Source organism: Amphiura filiformis, chromosome 11, assembly GCF_039555335.1.
Source record: "Amphiura filiformis chromosome 11, Afil_fr2py, whole genome shotgun sequence".
NCBI lineage: Eukaryota > Metazoa > Echinodermata > Ophiuroidea > Amphilepidida > Amphiuridae > Amphiura > Amphiura filiformis.
Genome location: NC_092638.1, coordinates 4979598 through 5000748, shown reverse-complemented (window position 1 = coordinate 5000748; position 21151 = coordinate 4979598). Strand labels below are relative to the sequence as shown.

General features: G+C 38.4%; 1 protein-coding gene across 1 annotated transcript in view; it reads left to right on the top strand.

Annotated features, from left to right (window-relative positions):
- Positions 1-1596: 1596 nt before the first annotated feature.
- Positions 1597-21151, top strand: part of LOC140164247 (ubiquitin carboxyl-terminal hydrolase 32-like) — a 62432-nt gene continuing 42877 nt past the window's right edge. The window contains exons 1-5 of the mRNA XM_072187516.1: positions 1597-1743; positions 5114-5241; positions 14703-14808; positions 16741-16865; positions 17554-17719. Coding sequence (XP_072043617.1) covers positions 1686-1743; positions 5114-5241; positions 14703-14808; positions 16741-16865; positions 17554-17719 — 583 coding nt within the window. The 5' untranslated portion in view covers positions 1597-1685. The remainder of the gene's footprint in view (positions 1744-5113; positions 5242-14702; positions 14809-16740; positions 16866-17553; positions 17720-21151) is intronic.

Below are 21151 nucleotides of genomic sequence, written 5' to 3'. Positions count from 1 at the left end.
GATTGCGACGAGGTTTACGTGTAGATGTCTGTTGTTTAGGTGGTGTCATCAGGGACATGTTAGGTGCACTTGGGACTGCTGGCGCTGGTTCCAAATTTGTCAGTTCATCCGTAGGAAGATTGAATGGATTCGGTGACGTTGATATGGCAGAATCAGGCTGGGGGCAGACACATGTTTTGGGGGTGATGATGTAGCAACTGGTATTTCAAAGTTCAAACATGTTTCTTGCTTGATCAGGCTGGAGAGCTTAGCTTCCAGGACACAATTGCGATCACTCAGTTCTCGATATGCTGATGTAAGGTGGGCAAAGTTACTGCGTACCTCTTGGAATTGGGCCAGCTGTATCTTGTAGTCTTCAACTTTTGATGTCAAAGATGATATCACATCCTTCAGCTTAGGGTCTCATCTAGTTGAACAGGAGTTTGTGTTGCTCTATCACAAACTGAGGGGCTAATTTGGCAGCCAGCATGTTGAACTGTACTAGGTTGATAGTAGGGGGATGTAGACTGGTGGTGTGGTGCAATTGGTGTTGATGTGCATGTAGGTGCTGGTTGATCTTCAAAGGAAACAGAAAGTTCATGGTCATCATCATGTGGACTGATTTTCTGTTCAATAATGTCCAGAGTAGAACCAATCCAGGATTCATGAAAACATCCTTGAACATGAAGCAACTTGGAGGAGCTGTAACATGTTATGGTGACAACAGCTGGGGTTCCATTTTCATGTTCCATGTTGCATTTGTAGATCAGTCCATGTCTACCCTTGTTCACTGGGCATCCATATAAATTTGTAAGTTCATCTGTCACTAGATGGAATTTCTGTGGGTTCACATACACCGTTGTTGATTGAGAGTTTTCTTTAATTTTCCATAATGAAGAGCCAAAAACTTCTTCATTGTTAAATCCAGTGAAGGAAGATCTCTCCATTAAGCTAGTGCTCATTCTTGACCAAACATGACTCATAGCTCCCATTGTATTGTTCAATATTTCCATTGTTATCTATTGATGTTGCACAGCAGGAAGTTCAAGTGGCAGGAAGATGCTTGATGATAAAACTACACAGTCAATATACTGAGATATAACAGCAATATTTGGTTCTATTTTCATTAATATTTCAGTAAATATGCAGATTTATTGTAGACAAAGCACATCAGAATAATCCTGGTGTAAAACCCTTGAAGATGATATAAAATTTAGTATTGAAATATGTCAAAAAAATGATATATTTCGGATGAAAGCTGGAGACTTCAGAGAGAGCACCCACACGTACAGCACACAGCATTTACAAAGGTATAGGCCTACTAGTCTCAGATGACTTTGACCACAATTTTTTTTTTTAATATCTTAAAAATTCGATAATCTGCGCTTTAAATATTGAACAGATAGTAGCCTAAAATCAATCAAAACCATCTCCATCCCCAGTTTCCATCAATGAAGCTTTCCAACTTCAATTCGATGACTTTTCCTTGCGGTTTTTTAATTGTTCCGTGTGTTGAAAATACTCCTTTACAAACACGTGATGTCGATGCGGAATCCCCCAATAGTTCTTGGAAGCAGCGAAATGTGTCAGGTGACAACATTGACAATATGGCGGCTATAGGTGTGAGAAAATATTTCCTGACAACCGAGAGAACAAACTGGTTTATTTGGTAATGTGATTGTCGTTTGCAGAATTTAAGTATAAAAATGGGGAATAAGGAATCAAGGCCGTCGATTATTCCTTACGAAGATGCAGTCAGAAAAGGCAAGTATTTGTGAGAGCGTGGAGAAAAAAAGCTGTTGCGCAGTTCAGTGATGTCGCCTATTTCAATACACGGTGAAGTGCTATGCAGCAGTACAGTCACTGCAGTGACAGTGTGTACAAACATGACAAATCCCATCACTGAATATGCGTAAAATAAAATACATGATAATAAAACATGTACTATGAATCATGGTGTTGTTATTTGTGTAGCCTACATGGCATGCATTGCATTTATTGCTTTGCCATCCTGTTCAATGTTGTATTTTAATGAACCAATTTCTTGGAATGTCGATGTGATACATGTATGTGTGATGTCACTTGTGCAAGTTGTGGGTTGTGTCATACATGCATGCACTGCTCTGAATGCACATGCATGATATTATCATTATGTGGTCTCTTTTAACAGTTAAAATTAAATAAGAATCATTTTTTGACTTGACTTTGAGAGTATATACTCACAACGCTTTTGTAGAAGCCAAGCGCGAAGGGATGTGAGGGCACATAGCCAATTATATTGGAACTCACGACACGGCTCCGACTGTGAGTTCCAAGGGCTATGTGTATGTGTCACAGCGATTTAGTGTGCATTCATCGCCATATTCACATGTACATAGTCGTGGGTGGACTTTTCGCTGCTCATAAAAGTCACTCATAAATCGTCTTTTTAAATATTTCTTTTGACTAAAGCTGATGCGTGGAATAAGTTGAGCGATCACAGATGACATACATCAGGGACACAGGTTTCTAAAGTGAATATTTTACTAGATACACTAATGCAAACTTGCCAAAATTAAATCCTGGAGGCACAGTAACGTTCGAAATTTGTAGTTACTACAACTAGAGGGCACGGGGAGTTGATTACTCGCACCGTTGTTGCTTTCTTAGTAGACTGTGGCTGAAGTATAAGTCTTGGTCTTTGTTTGAAGATTTTGGTTGCAGTTAAGTTGACTAGTTACTGATTCTGTGATAGACCTGCCTGCATGTCTTCAGTCCTATCCTTCAACATAGGCCTACTGACATTTACTGGCAGTGTTCGAAATAAGCACTTATCCTCTTGTCCTCTTGTCCAAAAAGTCACTGGGGACAACCATATTGAGATATGTACTTATCCCCCGGACAACCACTATATTTTACCTCTTAAATACGACACATTTTGGGGACAATCAAAATGTTTTGAGGACAAGCAGAATTTATGCTTTGGTTGTCCTCGGGACAACCTCCATATTTTCCTTATTTCGGACACTGTTTACTGGGCCCGTTCGACATGCTGCGGTTGATTGGCATCCGTTTCGCAAATAAATTCGCCTTCTTCATCGCCCCATAAAATATGTTATATAAAAAATAAACACCTACATCATGTCTAATATTTACCTCTAAACTACAAGCTTTCCATACGCTGTTGTTAACACTTCACTGTATTCTTCATTTTCTTGTAAAAGCAATTATTTCAGGAGCACTTTTTGGTCCCGTTACATGTATATTCTAAGTAGAAAGTTGTCGAGAGGAAGTGTGGTTAAAGGTCAAATTTGTCAACACGTGTGGCGTGTTTACAAACTTACACCTTGGGCTGTGTCAGAACAGCATGGACGTGGTTTTACAATAGTACGGTATATTTATGTAATAATGCTCCCAAAGTCCTATATCTACCTCCAAGCGGTGAGTGACAGTAACGAGTGTTCTGGATAAAAGTTGAATTAAACCTTGGCTGTAAAAAATATATGAAAATTTCAAAATAAAAGGGATGTAGAGCCTCCCTTATTTCCACTTTAAAATTTTGGCCGATTGTTTGGCTATTGGGCGACATTTCACGGCTATTACCCGCGACTTGGGCTAAAAAGTTTTGGCAACCCTGGTCGGAAGTGACGTCACAAAATTCACACCATGTAAACAGTGTGAAACGAAATGTGGAAAGTCCGAAAAAAAACCATCAAATTACAGTGTTATAAGTGAAAATATCAAGACATCCATATGCGGATAGTTCGCCGGAGTGTCTGAAGTTCACATATTGGACTACATTTGCGTAAGTTATTTATATGATTTAGAGAAAGAAGTTTTCGGCAACCGGTAATCATGTGGTATTGGCCAGAATAAGCTTCTTTGCGAAAATGATACGAATAGACCGATCTGTGACTCAGTAATCAGATAATGTCATAATGTTAAATAAAGATTACTGAGTTACAGTTACTGGAACTAATTCTGTGACTGAGTCAGTTACTGTATTACAATGTATGGCAGTATGAAGATCCACTGGTCATTGACAGTCAACAAGAGGATATCATATAGTGACCACACACAAAGCATCAACAATATTATAATACTTTATAAAGCACCCCAAACAAGTACAGCCAAATCTTCAAATCCTATCTATATATTGCTTTCCTCTGTGTGTTCATCAGATTTTATGGTGAAAATGAGTGTCCTTTTTCCAATCATTTGTAGAGCCAAGATTTCTTTGTGTTGTGGGCCCACACAGCTTGATATCTACTGTGCAGTACTTACGTATTGAAACTCCAGGACATAGCACTAGAGATTCAATTATTGGAGCTTGGATGAGATGGCTGAGTTTGAGAAATCCATCTACTATTCATGCCAAACCGATAGTTACAGGTGTAGATAGTACATAGTAGATAGCTCCTTGAGTAACTTAATTGTCAATTTTCAAACGCATTCTGTGTGAAGAATTAATGTTACTGAAATTTATTTTATGACTTATCTGCGTGTCTTCAGACTAACCAGGCATGCTAATTGCTAACAGTTTGCCGATGTCTCATTTGAACAACTTTTTCAGGGTTCGACTTACCATGGTTACTGATAACATTAGAGGTTAAAATCCTTTGCTATGGTAGTGAAATCTAGTAGAAATCATGAAGCATGACACTGTAAAAAGCAGTGGAAGTTCAGAAGTAAATACAGCCATTAGCACCAACCACCAATCCGGCTTTATATATCTAGATAGATAAGTTTATTAGAGAACAAGGATTACTTTCAAGTCTATTTGTGGTACACTAGGAGGTTTATCCTTCAGATTCTCACATTTGAAAAAAAGAAATAAAAAGAGTCTCCTCATTTTTCTCAAGCACTGGTGGAAAAGACCGAAAACTATATACTACGGTACTACATATATAATGCTAATTTTACATTGAAATAAAAAAACAAATTAAATGCTTTAATACTGTATGTAGCCAAGTGGCCTGTAAAAGTGATTGGCTGATCAAGCATCATGACAACTAGATGGCTGGCCACTGGTTGATGGCGAGTACAATGTGTGCAGAGAAGCCATTGGCACGGTATGACCAGTGAGTTGAAGGCATTGGTTTTGGCCCTTCATGATAATACTCATTTTGTGACTTCTGTTATTGTTATTCCACAGTTTCTGATGATGAATTCAAGAGACTTAGAGAGGCCTTCAAGAGATACTCTACACCAGCAGGGTACATGAGTAGACCCATATTTATTAAAGATGTCTTGGGTGATAGCATGCCAGCTAAACTGGGAGAGGTAAGTCAACATCTGATTGTAGGCACAATGTTTAAAACTATTAATTTGTTCCCTTGATTTTTGACGAGTGGCTGATCTAGATCTAAATTTTGTCTTTGTTGTTGGTTAGCATGTAAACATGAAATGTGCTCCACTGCTCCAGTATATCAGCCGTCTGCGTGGCACAATAAATCCATGTATCGCAGTGTGTCTTCAATATCTTGACTGCAATATTTAAAAGAATAGGGCCCCTGGGCTATTTTGCTGACAGGGCCCTTTTCCTTAAATTTGCCACTGAATCCATGGTATGCAGTTGTTGTTTGTGCTGTTACATGTACAGTAAAATATTTTATTAAAACTTAAAATGTGACACGATGTGGTCCATGGAGGGTTGCAGACCAAAGGAGGCATTTTTGAAAACATACATTAAGTTGTCATTTCTGAAAACACCAAATGTCTAGCATACTTGGTTCTAAAGTTAGGAAGTTTTGTCTATTTTCTATGTATTTTATTGTTTATTTACTCCATATTTTTGCCTTTATATCGATTTCAAATTTTCCGCCTTTGGCCTCCATGGAATGGACCAGAGCATGTCACAAATGTTCATTCTGCTGCGCGTAGTTTGGGCAAAGGTGGAGTTGCCAAATAAAAAACAAACAAACAAACAAGTTCTAATGGCCCATATCTATTCCAAAAACTGATCTAAGATCAAGTCGAATGTGATTTGGATTCCTTGCATCATTTCCTTTCTGAATATATACTTCTCATCATTACATTTTGAGGAGAGCGAGAGCAATCACTCTACTGCTCTCCTTAAATCTGATATGGGAGAGTGATTTTTAGCTCTCCTTAGTTGACCATTCTCTCCTTATAATTACATTCTATTGTACATGTGAATGCTTAAACAGCTTTCCTTGAAGGCCCCAAAAGAGCTATTTAATGCTCTGCTGCAAATTCCAAATGACAGTCCCTGCAATAAAAAAAAAACAATATTTAAATTACTGACTCAAGAAGATACAGCAGTTGTCACTACTTTCCCGACCATAAACATGTTGTACAGTGTATTTTGTTTTATTATTCCGCTACCTCATAAATATTTTCACTATCACAGTCATGTAAACAAAGCACAAGGACAATACCTGTGTGCATACTGATGACTACCTCTCATTGAAGATTGAGGCTTACCTAATTTTATATGCAGGATATCTAATCAATTAATGTAATGTAATTCCTTCCTATATTCTTTGTATGCACACAACTTTGTTTCATAGTCTAAGTCAAATTTGCAGGGGTACCGGTATATATAATCTTGACAATTTCTTACTTTGTATCTTGGAAAAATAAGCACTTTTGGAAGTTATTGAAAGAAAAGACCTTTTACCCAATGAAATACATGTCAATTGTCAAGTCATGGACAGTTAAACATCTCTTGAAAATTAAGGTATGGAAAAAATAAGCACTTCTGTAAAATTGTATGTTTTGTACCCCTGCAAATTTGTATGTTATTATTCACTCACTGTTGATTACAAAAACAACCAACTGCAGATGCCATATAGTCGTCTGTTTGTACATGTACATGTATGAATATTTTTGAAGTAATACAAGTTTTTATAGTAAATATAAAACTTCAGAAGCAGATCATGTGAATGTCACTTGTGATGTTCTACTCTCAATAGACAATATTTTGTGCTGAAATTGGTCATGAAATATAATTTTTAGGTGTGTTGGTGCTGGCACAGAATTCCACAACCACATGGTGTAAAAGGAGTTCATAAACAGTGGGTGAGGCAATGAACCAATGGCAGCGATTTTGTCGACGTTCAAATGACAAAAATCAATGCACTTACGACTTAATTTATTCACATTACAATGCATGACCCCGGTTAAAAAATTAGAGGGTGCTTGCATTGATTTTTGCCATTTGCACTGCAACAAAATCATTTTGCCATTTGGAGGGAAATTGAATAGTGAAAAATGTGTGCAATTTTGGTGGTAAATTGTTTGTATGTTCCCAGAAATACATGCATGTACACTTGGGTATAGGTTGGGGTCTTAAATCTCTCATCCATTTATTTGCCTGAATATGCTGCAGTTAAAACAAATTCTGAAATTAAGAATTGCACGCTTCCGGGAGAGAAGATGGCTTAATGGACTTCTGTCAAATATTCATAAATCATCTTTAAGTGAGCACTGTTAAAAAGAGAACATGCTGAGACAAAATGGCAAGAGCGGATAAATTAATATCCCTACAATGTCATGTCTCATTCATAACTTTATGTTTGTGACATGATCCTAGCAAAATTATCCATTTATCGCTTTCGAGTTTGAGAAGAATTTAATTCCTTATTTTCTGCATCTTAGCATAATTATCTCTGAGATGCAGCGTCCAATTGTCACCATGTTGTTGCTTGTTTTATTAGCTTCCAATTAACAATGTACATTTAGTAAATGGTATGAATATTAAATGAAGTATAAACATTGATTTTACTCAGAAAATGGTTCATTTCCACGATCGCAACAAGCATAAAAAATATTTAACTACAGTGCATAACTGAAAAGGTTAAATGCATACAGCAGAAGATCTAAAATATTTATTTTATTTCTTTAATCACATATATTTAATCATAAATTTACTTACATTTATTTTTATTATGTACAATACAACTGCTTTTTTTTATTTGGCCATGATTGGCTGGATAATATTCTGGATTTAAGTGAAAATTACTTTTTTTTTGCATTTTGGTTTTTTTTTTCCCAAATCCCCAACACACAAGACGTAAAAGACAGCACAAATTCAAATTTCCTTGTAATTTTTAAAAATTTCAATCCTTGAAAGATGATCTATTCTTGTCAAACGTCAAACGTTTACTAAAAAAAATTACAGTAAAAATCCAAAAAAAAACAAAAACAAAACAAAACGACCGCATTAGATTAAATTCAACTTGGGAAAGGCTTTGAGACAAACCATTAAATTTTAAAGATGGTCTTATTAAAGGTGTATATTTCAGGTGATATTCTCAAGTTGCACTTAAATGACAATCTGAAGCCTTGCATTTAAATTAAATTTCGGATTGTAATTAGTAAACATATCCCATATATATCGGAAACTTGTGAAAAGCAGAGATTCTTAGGCTAAAAGCAATACAAGTACATATTGGTTTAAAAATTACAAAGTATCAGCAGTTTCAAATTGCACCCAACTAATACTCCTATAACCTATTGCATGACCTACATATAGTACTAGATAGAAGAAGCCTCCCTCCCTCCTACAATGAGAGGATAAGCTTACACAGTCCGGTCTGGGAATACATTACTATTATGTATGTCACACACACACTTCTTCTGCCTGGGCAAAGTACTTAACCAAATACTGTCTATTCACAGCACTATCTTGCGTATTTATTTTATTCACTTTTTTTTTTGCAAAGCATAAATTTATTAACCGGATATATTAATGTTTCTGTGTTTTTGCTGGTTGAAAATTGTGCCCAATATAGCATGATACCTGAAAGGCTTATTTATTGGAATAAAATAAAAATAGCATTGATTTGTAAGCAAAAAACATGCTAAGAAAAAAACATGGAAAATGACGGTGTTGGGGCATTGTTGTGATCAATGTGAATTGCGAACCTGCTCAGGTTAGATAACAGGGTTGCCAAACCTGCGATTTGGTAGCCCAATTGGGCTACTCTTGAAGATTTTACCTGCGACTTCTGAACGATTCCTTTCCAATAGCTAAGAAAAAAATTGGGTGACTTTTCAACATTGGCTCCTGTGACTTCTGTAAGTTTCCTGTCCTCTACAAACCAATGGAGAAAAAAAATTGGGTGCCTTTTCGACTAGTTGATGTGTGATTCGGGCTGAAAATGTTTGGCAACCCTGGATAGGTAAGCAGGTTGAGTGGCAGGAATTTACACTAGATGCAGGGTTGCCAGTAACGGAAAGCGTGGCAAGTATTACGTCAAGGTGACGATGGGTGACGCTCAGGTAGCCCACTTTCCTGTCATAGGAAAAAACGACATCCCAAATTGGGTCAGGATTTGAAATATTATTTTGATTACAACTTTCACTTTGGGCTATTTTTCAGATCATATTATGAAAAGTAGCCCTTCACTGTTGAATATTCACAGAGAGCTATTTTGTGAAAATTGGGGGAAAATTTTCCTAGCACAATCAGTGTACTAGCCTTTTGAGGGCTTGATTCAAAATCTAAAGCAGAATGTGTTCTTTACCCCCCGACTCTAACTCTTACTCAGTTGAAATTTACATTCTAAAACACATAATGAAATATTTTCAATAATTTAAAGTGCTTATAAAATTACATAATTCTTGCGGCAAATACTTTTTAAAACATATTTTACCAACATATTTTTATTTTAAAAAATGGGGGGAAATTAAATTGGTCGCTTTCTCCGAGACAAATGCAAAAAGCAAATGAATGCATGCAGTGCTCAGCTTTTGAGGCATAACAATTGTGTGGCCTTATTTGTAAAGGGCACTTTCACTTTTATGAAACGATGAAATTGGGCAATTAAGTTCCAGTTACAGTTTCAGTATTTTAATTCATTGATGCTCTGTGAATATGAGGTACCGTATGTGAATTAATAAAAAAATTACAAAACACATTTTAAGTAAGTAGCTTAGCAACAAATACCTGTTCAGGTAGTAAAGTAAATGACAATTTAGCAAACCACCGAGCTTTGATTACTTGCAAGTAGCTCAACTTAAAAAAAGCACTAATATTTTGTGAGACATGGCAGCCTTGGCAGGGCTGTAAACTTGGTCAGAGAATTGATTCATGCAACGATTATCCTAAACTTACCTTGGCAGGGCTGTAAACTTGGTGATAATTAGAGAATTGATTCATGCAACAATTCTCCTAAACTTAGTTTGAGAGAATCAAAATTGATCCTCCTAAAATCATGCAGATTCCACCAACACAGTAAGAGAGATGAGATTGTAAGCAAGCCTGGAAATAAGCAGACTGGAACCAGTAGCAATTTGTTTTTGAACATTGCTTCTTTGTTCACTGGGATTTTACAAACACCAGGAGCAATATTTGAAGAAACAGGAGCAATTTCCAAATAGTAAATCCATTTCTGCACATACAGTATATAGCATTCCAGCAATTCCATCAAGTGGAAAAACTGAAACCAGGAGCAATTTTCTAAAATAAATTGCTCCTGGTTCATCAATGTGAATTTGACAAGAACTAGGAGCAATTGGTGGCTTTATGAGGGCAAATTTGCTCCTCGCGCCTGCTTATTTCCAGGCTTGATCGTAAGATGAATTTACATGTAAGTGAGAATCAGTTCTATGAGGATCAATTTTCCCAAATTGTTCAATGTTCATCATTTCTTGCAAGAATGGCATGGTTCTGAAGTGATATTGGTTTTCAGAGGCCATTCACTGGACCTTCTCTGACATAGCAAGGGCTCTGACTAAGAGCTGCTCTGAAAGTAGCCCAATATTGTGCAACTAATGGACTTGATAGCAATCCTAGACTGCATGGAGATGTAGTGTGTGCAGTGAATGACAAATTGTGCTTGTCAGGATAGTACTGTGTTTACAGTGTTTTTGTAAGGGCATAGGTAAGGGTTTATTACTTGGCAGGTTGCAACCTGTCATTTTGTTGCTTGTTTGTTGGTTTGGAATCAGTTGCCATTTAATCAGTTAAAATTGGGGTCTTCATCTCATATTTTAAAGGTCTTAATGCAAAATAGAGGTCTTCATCCGAAATGGAAGTCTTCATCCCAAATTGAGAACTTATCCCAAATCCCTGATGAATGACACTCATACCAGCACACACGCAATGTCTATCCTTGTTTAGGGGCAAATTTCAAACCAATTCCTTGCTTAGGATGTTCTTATTGTGTCTATCCTTGTTTAGGGGCAAATATCAAACTAATTCCTCGCTTAGGGTGTTTTTATGTGAGTAAAATCCATGTTTAGGGTTAGTTTGACACATTTTCGACATCCTAGCTTAGGGTCATTTTTGAAAGTCAATTCACACGGATGCTTACAGCTTTAAAACATGAGTCCCCCTACCCCCCCCGTATTGGGGTCTTCAATGCAAATTAAAGGTCTTCATCTGAAATGGAAGTCTTTATCCCAAATTGAGGCTTTTATCCCAAATTGAGACTTATCTTCGTCCCAAATTGTTCATCATCAAGTCTGCTAGTTGCAAGCAAGTCATCCAATTTTAAATATATAGAAAAAGTGTGATAGTTTAGAAACCCCTTTGTAATGTACAGTTCCATAATGTAGTGTAATATATTAAAAACAAATATTTTTTGTCCATTATGTTTTAACATACATGTACTTTGTGTAACTTAAATATTTATGGGGAAAGAATGAAGCCAAATTGACTTAAAAAAGCATGACATAAAATGTTCAGGATACAAAAGTGGAAGTACATTGTAAACCCCTTGTACATGGTTTGATACATATTTAATTATTGACATAAAGGCTAATGTTCTATTTGTCAAGTGGATTCCTATTTACATAGGGCTATATAATTCTACAATTCCATCTAGGTAATAATTGACAGTCTGATGAGTCGGATTATAATGTCTTCGCATATTCCTCCCACTTCTTCCATCGGCTAATTAACTTTAATGAGGAATTGAAAAATATTGCAATTTTGATATTGTCCCAGCATGTTGTGTGTTGATGAAACCTTGCTCGTTTGGCATGCTAAATTATGAAGATATCAATGTTGTGTAGGCTGAGTGGTAATTGTTTGGTGGTTATGACTTATGAGTCAGAAAGAGAAATGATATGTTAAAACAGGATATAATATTATAAACCTTCTGTTATTGTTTTGTGATGATATTGTTTTTCTATATATAGCGTAAGCTGCCCATTCAGATATTGTGTCATTATCAGAAAAATGCATATGTCTCAATGTGTTTTAATATAGGAAAATATGACTACATTTGTATTTGTCATGTGATGAGGAACGTGTGGAATGTTCTCAAGGACAGATCTAAAGGTGATAAAAGCAATGTTCACATGAGTATGATATCTTAAGATATATAGATAACTTCAGTGTGATGATGATAAATCGATTACTTTAATAGTAGAGCAAAGAATTCTGGACATCCATGAGACGATTACACCAAGTTTACACCCAGTGGCAAAATACTTAATGTGTTCATGGTACTGTGGCCAAAGATCTCGCTAATTTGGGACGGTATTTAAAAATACCACCCTGTTCTATGGGCACATGGACCAATCAAGTAGGGTCGGTCGGTCTGGTTATTTTGTATTTTTTTGTATTTTTTTTTTCTGTAAACCAAAATTTGAAGTGGTTACCAGTTCATTCATATGGTACAATTGATCTTAAAATTAAAGATATCATTGATTTGGAGTAAGGAAATGGTACATTCAAAGAGTTAGGAACAGCCTGTACACGTATGTATGACATTGTATGTAATACCAATATTACCAAGTTTATGCTTTTGTAGCTCTGCTTTTAAATCCTAATTTGGTAAAACTATATTATATTATTTCCATGTTATTGGCCTCATTTAAATTGAAATGTCATTGTAAATTTATTTTATTTTTCTTGCAGTTTTTTTCTCTTCATTCACTTCAAATCTTAGGCACATGTTTTTCTCATTTTCTACATATGTGAAGTACTGCAAATCCATGTAGTAGTTCTCCCTCTTCAGTCCTCATTCTCCATGATTGTAATTTATATGTCAAAATATGAAAAAACAACATGATTGATTCGATTTGACTCAGAACAGTGCATGGGTTTTGGAAAGGTGTCAATCCCCCGAGAGTGGGGGGGGTACTGGATTATTTTGAAGGGTAACCGAAAATAGGGACCCATATCTAAGGATTTTCAGGAAATAAGGACCATATCTAAGGATTTGAGCTTACAAATACTAAAAGCAACATGTTTCCCCCATGTTTTTCACAGAAGGATTTTTTCTTCAAAACATAGACCCATGTCTAAGGGTTTTTTTGTGGAAAACCTACCTATTTGGGCGGCACATCCCTGTATAGCGTTTGTATGTGAGTACCCCCCAGCCTTTCCCAAGAAAAATGAATGCGACATGCTGTCGCTCTGAATATGAGATTAGAATAAGAATATAATAATTGTTCAAAGGTACATGGCTAAGTTAAATTTATGAGTAATGAGTATGGCCGGAACTGATGCTGTCTAATTGCACCTATTTCATGCTCTAAATGAGTCCAATCTTATTTTACACTTGGTTACATCTGGTAATGTGTGTGTCACTTAGACAAGGTGTAGGATTGATAATAATATTATGTACATCTTAGATACCATATTTACTGTATTAAGGTTCGTTCATACTACCACCGCATTTGCGATGCGTTGCTTTGCGATGCCGATATATTGATTACTTTTGCCGCAACTCCGCAACTCGTCGCATTTCCAGGTTAAAATGTATTTAACTTTATTGCGATATCGCAATGCAGCAGATGCGGTGCGACAACGCACCGCATCGCAAAGCAACGCATCGCAAATGCGGTAGTAGTATGAACGGACCTTTAGTCTCCTCCTTCTATTAAATGCCCCCAATAAATCCTGAAATTTCCATACTATCTTACAAGTAAGCTTACCACGGTCCACACGCGATAGAAAATGACAACTACATTGCAGGTGTTATTTTATTTTGTATTTTTTTCAGCCACCTTCGGCATATCAGGTCTAAAATAACCAAATGAATGGTCTGTAATGTTGGTAGAGCATTTGTTTTTTCTCAAAAAACAGTAAAAAGATTTCCCAATTATTTTACTGATTAATTACTAACTTACAAACAAGCAACAGTAATCTATCATTTGTAAAGGAGCATTTGCCTGTCAAATATCTCAAAAAGTGAAAAGCTAACATTACAGCCCATTTTAGATGGATGGTCATGTAGGAGAATCTGTAATTTGCATTTCTAGGTCTACATGTTTACAGACTGAACAAGTCTATAGCTCAAATGTCACATACCTGTAAAGCATGAGACATCTAGGTATAGGCAAAAGGAAAAACTAGTTAACTGTCTCCCTGCTAGTAGCATACATTGTAGTCAGGATCTTTTTCAAGGGGGCCGGAGGTGACTTTCAGGGGCAAGAGGGGTACATGATATTCCACAGGGAGGAAACTGCCACTGGCTATGCCACTGCTCAGGGCCATAGCAAGGTTGAAAAATGTGGGGAGGCCATCACAAATGTGGGGCGGCCAAAATACAAATATATGCCAATATTGAAATAAAGATATAAAGAAAAACATAACAAATTTCTCAAAAAGTGGAGCGGCCATGGCATCCCCGGCCACCCGCTTGCTACGGCCCTGCCACTGCTCCCCGCATCAATTTGTAAATGTTCAAGGTTATGTGCTTGTTCTAATGAAATATTTATTTTTTATTTCTGATCTTGATCCTGAAATAGAATGATTGATATTTAACATGTAATTAACTGATTTTCTTTATCTTTTTTTCTTGTTTCTCTGATTACAGCATCTATATTACGCATTTGGTGGTACTAATAGGGGAATGGTATTCAGAGACTTATTTAGCGGCCTTGTCTTACTTACTAAAGGAACACAAACAGAAAAACTCAAATGTAAGTGTCAATATACTATAACTACAGACTACTACACTGGGTTTCAGAGAAGAACGGCAGTCCCTTGCTCAGATTGATGCAAGCGCCCTGTTAATGAGCGACCAACACAGAGCTGTGTGTTCTCTTTAAGAGCACCAAACTGTGCCGACCAACGTTTTGATGTGTAATCGCCCAATCAGATTATCGGTTTATTGTTATGATTGTCAGACGATTGAATCAGCCAATCAGAACCCCACTTCTGTGTTTACGCTCTACACGCTCTCAAAATATAAACAAATGCTGTTCTTCTGACAAAAACTGTAGAGTACAGACTATTCGCCAACAACCAAAGTCCCCATGCTTTGTATGCTGTAAATTCTTGCATATTCATTAGGACCAATCGTTTGATCATGCATGTCTAGTAAATTACAGCGTTGTGTCCCTTCGCATTATGTGTGTCTTTGCGTTTGCACAAGAGACTATTTATGTGGTATGTGCGAAGCAGCTGCATCTATTGCACTGCATGGAATTATGGAATTTTCCTGTTGGCGAATAGTATGTTGTAGTCATTGCATTTAACAGGGTGGGTTGAGGTAATGATTCTTGTGATGTGTAGGTCAAATCAGAGCTGAAAATGTGAATTTTCACAAACTATAAACTCAATTTTTTCCCTCCAAGAAGATAGAATTTCCATTCAATTTGTTATGTACATAAATTTCTTCATTTTCAAACTTTAAATTTCCTTCCAATCCCAAATTTTTACAATTGAAACTGGAAGTCCAATTTTGATGGAGTTTTCAGCAAAATAAGCTCAAAAAATGACACATAAAATGAATTTTGAAACACATTGATTTTCCTCAAGAAACTACTCATTTTGCTTGATCACATCACATCAGTAGTGTTAAAAGGATGAAAATGACCTTGCTTAGTTGCTTGTATGTGTAAGAACCAGATCATACTATTGATGTATGTAATCAAATACAGCAAGTGTCAGTTTTGTCAAGTAGCGCATATCAAAATAAATAATAAATGTTTGATTTCAAATGTTTGGTATTATTATGGTAGAAATGTGTGGTGTAATGATTTGTGTGGGTGTGTTAGGTGTGTGATTTGGCACATGAGTAGGTTTGTGGGTGTTTCAGTCTGTTTCCTTTTGATCAGAATTAAAGTAGAAGAATTTAATTCTGTAAAAGTGGTAATTTTTGCATGTGTAATTTTTTGCGCTTTGCTTATTTTGAACTTCATTGCTTGTTTTAATTTCCCAATTTTGAGTTTCTTATATAGACCTATTTGTGTGTTTTTATTTTTAAATATCCACTTTTACAGTACATGTACTGTATAAAGCCAATATTTTTGCGTACAGATATTTTTGCGGTTGTGAGATTCACTAGCGTTGTCGCAGATTGATGATTTTGCAGTTATAAATTTTTCAGTAATTAGCGTAGTAATCAAGTTTCATTATTGGGCGCATTGGTGGATGTTGAATTCGCGGGCGTATATCAAACTGGGAAATATGCAAAAATAAAGCCACAAAATTGAGGCTATACAGTATTGAAACATTTATATGGAAGCCCAATTGATTTTTATAGGCACAAGAAGGTGGAGAGGGTTTTATTTTAATGAATGTAATTGAATCATTCTGTCAAAAATTCCAAGGGTTTCTTAATATTTTCATATGAACTCCTGCTTGAGTACTTAAAAGACCAAACAAGAAGGTTCAGTGTGCGCTGGGTAAAACAATGTTATTCAGGTTGTTAAGTATCAAGGTTGTCACAAATTTCAGCCCATTTTGGAGACACAACACTTAAAATGTTGTACAAATTTACCAAAATCCGCCCCAAATTTTATCTTTTCAGAAATGGGCGGCTGAACGCAACAATCTCAAGCCTAGTTTATGTAAATGTTGATATAATTCATGTATTTCTAACCATTTTTCTGCATATTTTGTTGCAGTCATATTTGCACTATGTGCCAGTCATGACAACGGGATGTACATTAGCCGAGATGACTTGGAAAACTTCATCTCGGCTTGTGATGGCAGTCCTCCGTCGCAAGAGGTAGCGGTGCTGTTCAGAGAGGTAAGACAGAAATCAGCCAAAGACTAACTTTAGAAATAATGGTCGTACAAACCAAAAGTTCAATGGCGTCCTATAAATAAATGAAAGTCCTTTCACTAGAGGGAGGCAGTCAAAAAGTCTTAGTAAAAACTAACTAAAATATCGGTCAAAGATCATCTTTCTGGTTTTATTTTCAACATTTTACACTTACGTACGTTACAGGGAGGGAGGGGTCAGTGTCCTAATAATGAAAGGACATCATCAACCTTTTGGTTTGTTTGCTAAACAACCTCGCCTTACATGTATTGCATACATGCACCTGGAAGTAGAAAATCATTTTTGTGAAATAAAATATTTTATCTTCCTGATGGGTTGAAACTGGATTCAACTGTTTATTTTTATGCAACTTTATCAGTCTTAAAATCAAAAACAACTTTTATGACATTTTCCTAATCATGTTTGGTTTGAGCGCAATTCCCAGAATGTTTAGATGTTTGTTATGGATGCTAGGCTATTCCAGTTGAAATCCATACACCCCATGGAAGACATGTTCTTAATCTTCTGCACAGGGAGTGTGAATTTCAAATGGTGTTAGAATACCAGAATGGGTGCCAGATCCCAGTGTTGAAGATTAAGGTCATGTCTTCCATAAGAGGATGTATGGATTTCAAATAAAATAACCCATTATCATTGTTTTGTTCAATCACAGGTGGATAAAGTATCCTATGAGCAGTTCTGCGCATGGTTGATTAAACACAGTCATGTGATGAAGCTGTCGGCATGGTTACTACAAGACGTCAACAAAGCCGGACTCAGGTTATCGGACGAGAGTGAAACACCTACATTTTATCAGACTTTAGCTGGTGTGACACACTGTAAGTAAATAGAATAATGGATGAACAAATCTCTAGAGCCCTAGTGTGGGGTCCTCATCAATTGTTGTAGAGATAGTGGCGTAGCTGGGACTTTTTTCGGGGGGGGGGGGCATAGGGGACCCAATGGAATTCAAAGTTAATCAGGCACAGAAGTTTCTATTTTTGAAACGGATGGATGAAAGAAGGTGATGTGAACTTAAAAATTAATTTAGAGCTCTGTCTTCCGTCTTGGATGTAAACATTTTATTAATTTATATGTTTCTTCATACCATATTATGCCAAGGTCCCCATATATATAAGCAAAGAGAACGGTCATGAAGGATCTTGTCAATTAATGGCACCTTAAGGGCATACTACACCCATATATTGGTTTGATTGGTCTAAAAAATATTTTTTCATTTATATATATGCGATATATGCAAGGATCATCTGAAATTAAGAAAAAAAAAAAAAAATAAATAAAAAAGGTGTTTTTAAACCATTGTATAGTAAGTCATTTTAGCCCTATATATTTTTTGTTTACCGTATCCTGGTAACTCAGATGCGTGTTTCATAACAAATCATAATTTATTCTTTTCAACATGTTCAAGTAGGGTACATGAATAGAATACATTAAATCCTTTGTTATACTCTCTATAGAAAATCTAGTGGTGCTTGCAAAATATATAACACTGAATAAATTAAATAAACACTTACACAATAGATGCATAGTCATTAGTCAATTTGATATTGATGTTGTTATTGATGTGTTGTTAGCAGAAGAAAAGGCTATTATGTCACCGTATGTCAGGTTATAGGTCAATTGGTTCAGGTCAAATTTAAGCATCAATTTTGAATACACATGTGAGAGTCTGTGATACAAAATGTATCATAATGAGGAATAATTTTGATAGACTCAGTACACCGGTCGATCTTACCGCTTCCGATGTTGATTAAGATACTTCTTGCATCGATCCCGAGATGCGGAAAAACCAATAGTCATTTTGTCCCACATAAATGAATAAATAACAAAACCCCCGATCCCCGGTGGACTCACCCAAAAGGTGACGCCACACCATATGATCGTCCCTTATCCTCCTTGGTCTCCGACTGACACAGACGTGCCTATCGATTGTTCATAGCACTGTGTATCAATTTCTCGACCAAAGGCGAGATATACGGTTGTAGTTTCACACCTTAGGTAAAACCAAACCGGTATTGTTCGGCTGAGGATAGTTTTGACGGCATTTTCTGGCGAAAAAGTGACAAAAAACGATCCAAAACTTAGCTACATATCGTGCCTCCGTTTGTATCACGGGACACACGAGCAATTCAAAATGGCCGCTCGTTGGCGCCATTCATTTTGTTTCCCACGTAAAACAACCATTGCAGCCTGTAAGTTACAATAGATGTTTGTACATACACATTGTATTTCATGTACGGTAGGTTATTGTTGCTATGTTAGGGTGATTACTCTATCGTTATGTCTTCATTACCGTCCGATAAGACGAGTTAATCAGATATTCATACGGTGGGGATTGGTAGGGACCCGTCTGACATTTTAGTAATAAAGTTAGCCAGTCCTTACTTTACCACTAACGTTAGCGACCAGCCTCCGTGCTCAGGTTTGCTTACTGGGCTTGAGTCGCGTGTTGGGGGGGGGTAGTGCCCCCTCCCTTATCTCCTCGCTTCGCCTCGGCCCTGTCGGGCTTGCCCTTCCCTGGTGACAGAGCGGGACCCACACCCGCTCTGTTTCACCCACAGGGAGTGCTCACGATCTTCTAGATGTCTTTCTTTTGCTTAGGACTCTCCGAGTTCCAGCTTGACGATTGGGATAGGCTCCGTCATCGCCATAAGACGAAGAAGAAATCTACCAAGGGCACTGGTAAGGTCGATACGGTGGATTCTGCTGTGACAGCCCCTATGGGTCATGGCAGGTCTGCTGAAGGGGGCGCCGGTCCCCGGACAAGCAGGCGGTTCCTTAGGGGACTGATAGCGCTTCCAAAGGCTCAGCAGCCAGCGAAAGCACTGACTATACGTCGGAGCAAAGTAGCAGGCAGCAGAGCGGTAACCACCAGCGAAAACCCTAGCGGGTTTTGCAGCAGGAGGATACCAGTCGACACGGTAGATTCTGCTGTGACAGCCCCTATGGGTCATGGCAGGTCTGCTTAAGGGGCTCCGTCCCCGGACAAGCAGGCGGTTCCTTCGGGACTGCTAAGCGCGTCCAAAGGCTCAGCAGCCAGCGAAAGCACTGACTATACGTCGGAGCAAAGTAGCAGGCAGCAGAGCGGTAACCACCAGCGAAAACCCTAGCGGGTTTTGTAGCAGGAGGATACCAGTCCTCTAGCAAAAATCCTCACGGGTTTTTAGCAGGAGGACACCCGTCTGTTGCAGGCAGGGCTACGGGCTCAAACAGCCACAGTAGTAGCCAGCGACGGGCAGCATGCAAGGGTACCCCGGGCGTGCCTGGGTTGAACCCTAGCATGCATGGGTTCAGCAGAGACGATACCGCGGCTAACGCTGTGGGTGTAGTCTTAGCAGAACCAACTGGGGTTGTCACACGGCAGCGTTCCATGGCGGGACCGCCGAGTGATACCCTGGGCCCTAGAATAGCTGCTGGCTGTCCACAGGGACTGGCTGGCGATTATTCAGGGGTTGGGCTCACAGTCTCTCCAAGACAGCGACCCAGGTGCATTCGGTGGCAGCTACAAAGACGAGCTACGGCTTGACTTCAGTGGTAGCCGCTATGCACCCGCCCATAGCTGCCGTGGAGTGGTCCGCCACACACAGCGACCTTTTGGGCGAAGCTCTAGAGGGTACAGTAAGTAGCTTGAACAGCCTAGCTGATCAACAACCCACTTATGTCCTCGAGAGCCAGCGGAGCGTGGGTGATCCATTATCGTCAATGGGTCAATTACCCTCTCTTGATCGATCACTGTCAAATCAACAGGGCATAGCTCCATTGATTGACGCTGCCTATTCAGGTGGCGAGATGATTGATCGGGGGTATGCACGCTCAGCTACCCGTGGTACTAGGCAAGCTCCCTCTAGCCAAGGGACAGCCGGTATAGCGGGTACCCATACACACGGCTTGATCTCTTGCGGGGAACGCAGTGAGGCAGGGGTACAGTGGTACACAGCCGGAGCCCTCACGGGCACCTACGCTGGAACCATGCATACAGCGGCACACAGCCGGGAACCCTCACGGGTACCCACGCTGATACCGCGATCGGTACCGCAGCACCGCTTTAGTCGCCACAGTCTCTGTGGCAACAAGGGGGAGGCGGTGCTGGTACTGCAGTACCATGGGGTTACCCTGGTGGCGGATCCTTTCAGGGTCAGCTGCCGGCTGGGTATGCCCCGTGGTACCCGCCGCGGGGTGTTTCTTCCACGGCCTAGCTCCGTGGCGCGTGTCGCCTAGCGATGGCCACGCAGTACCAACATCAGCTGTTG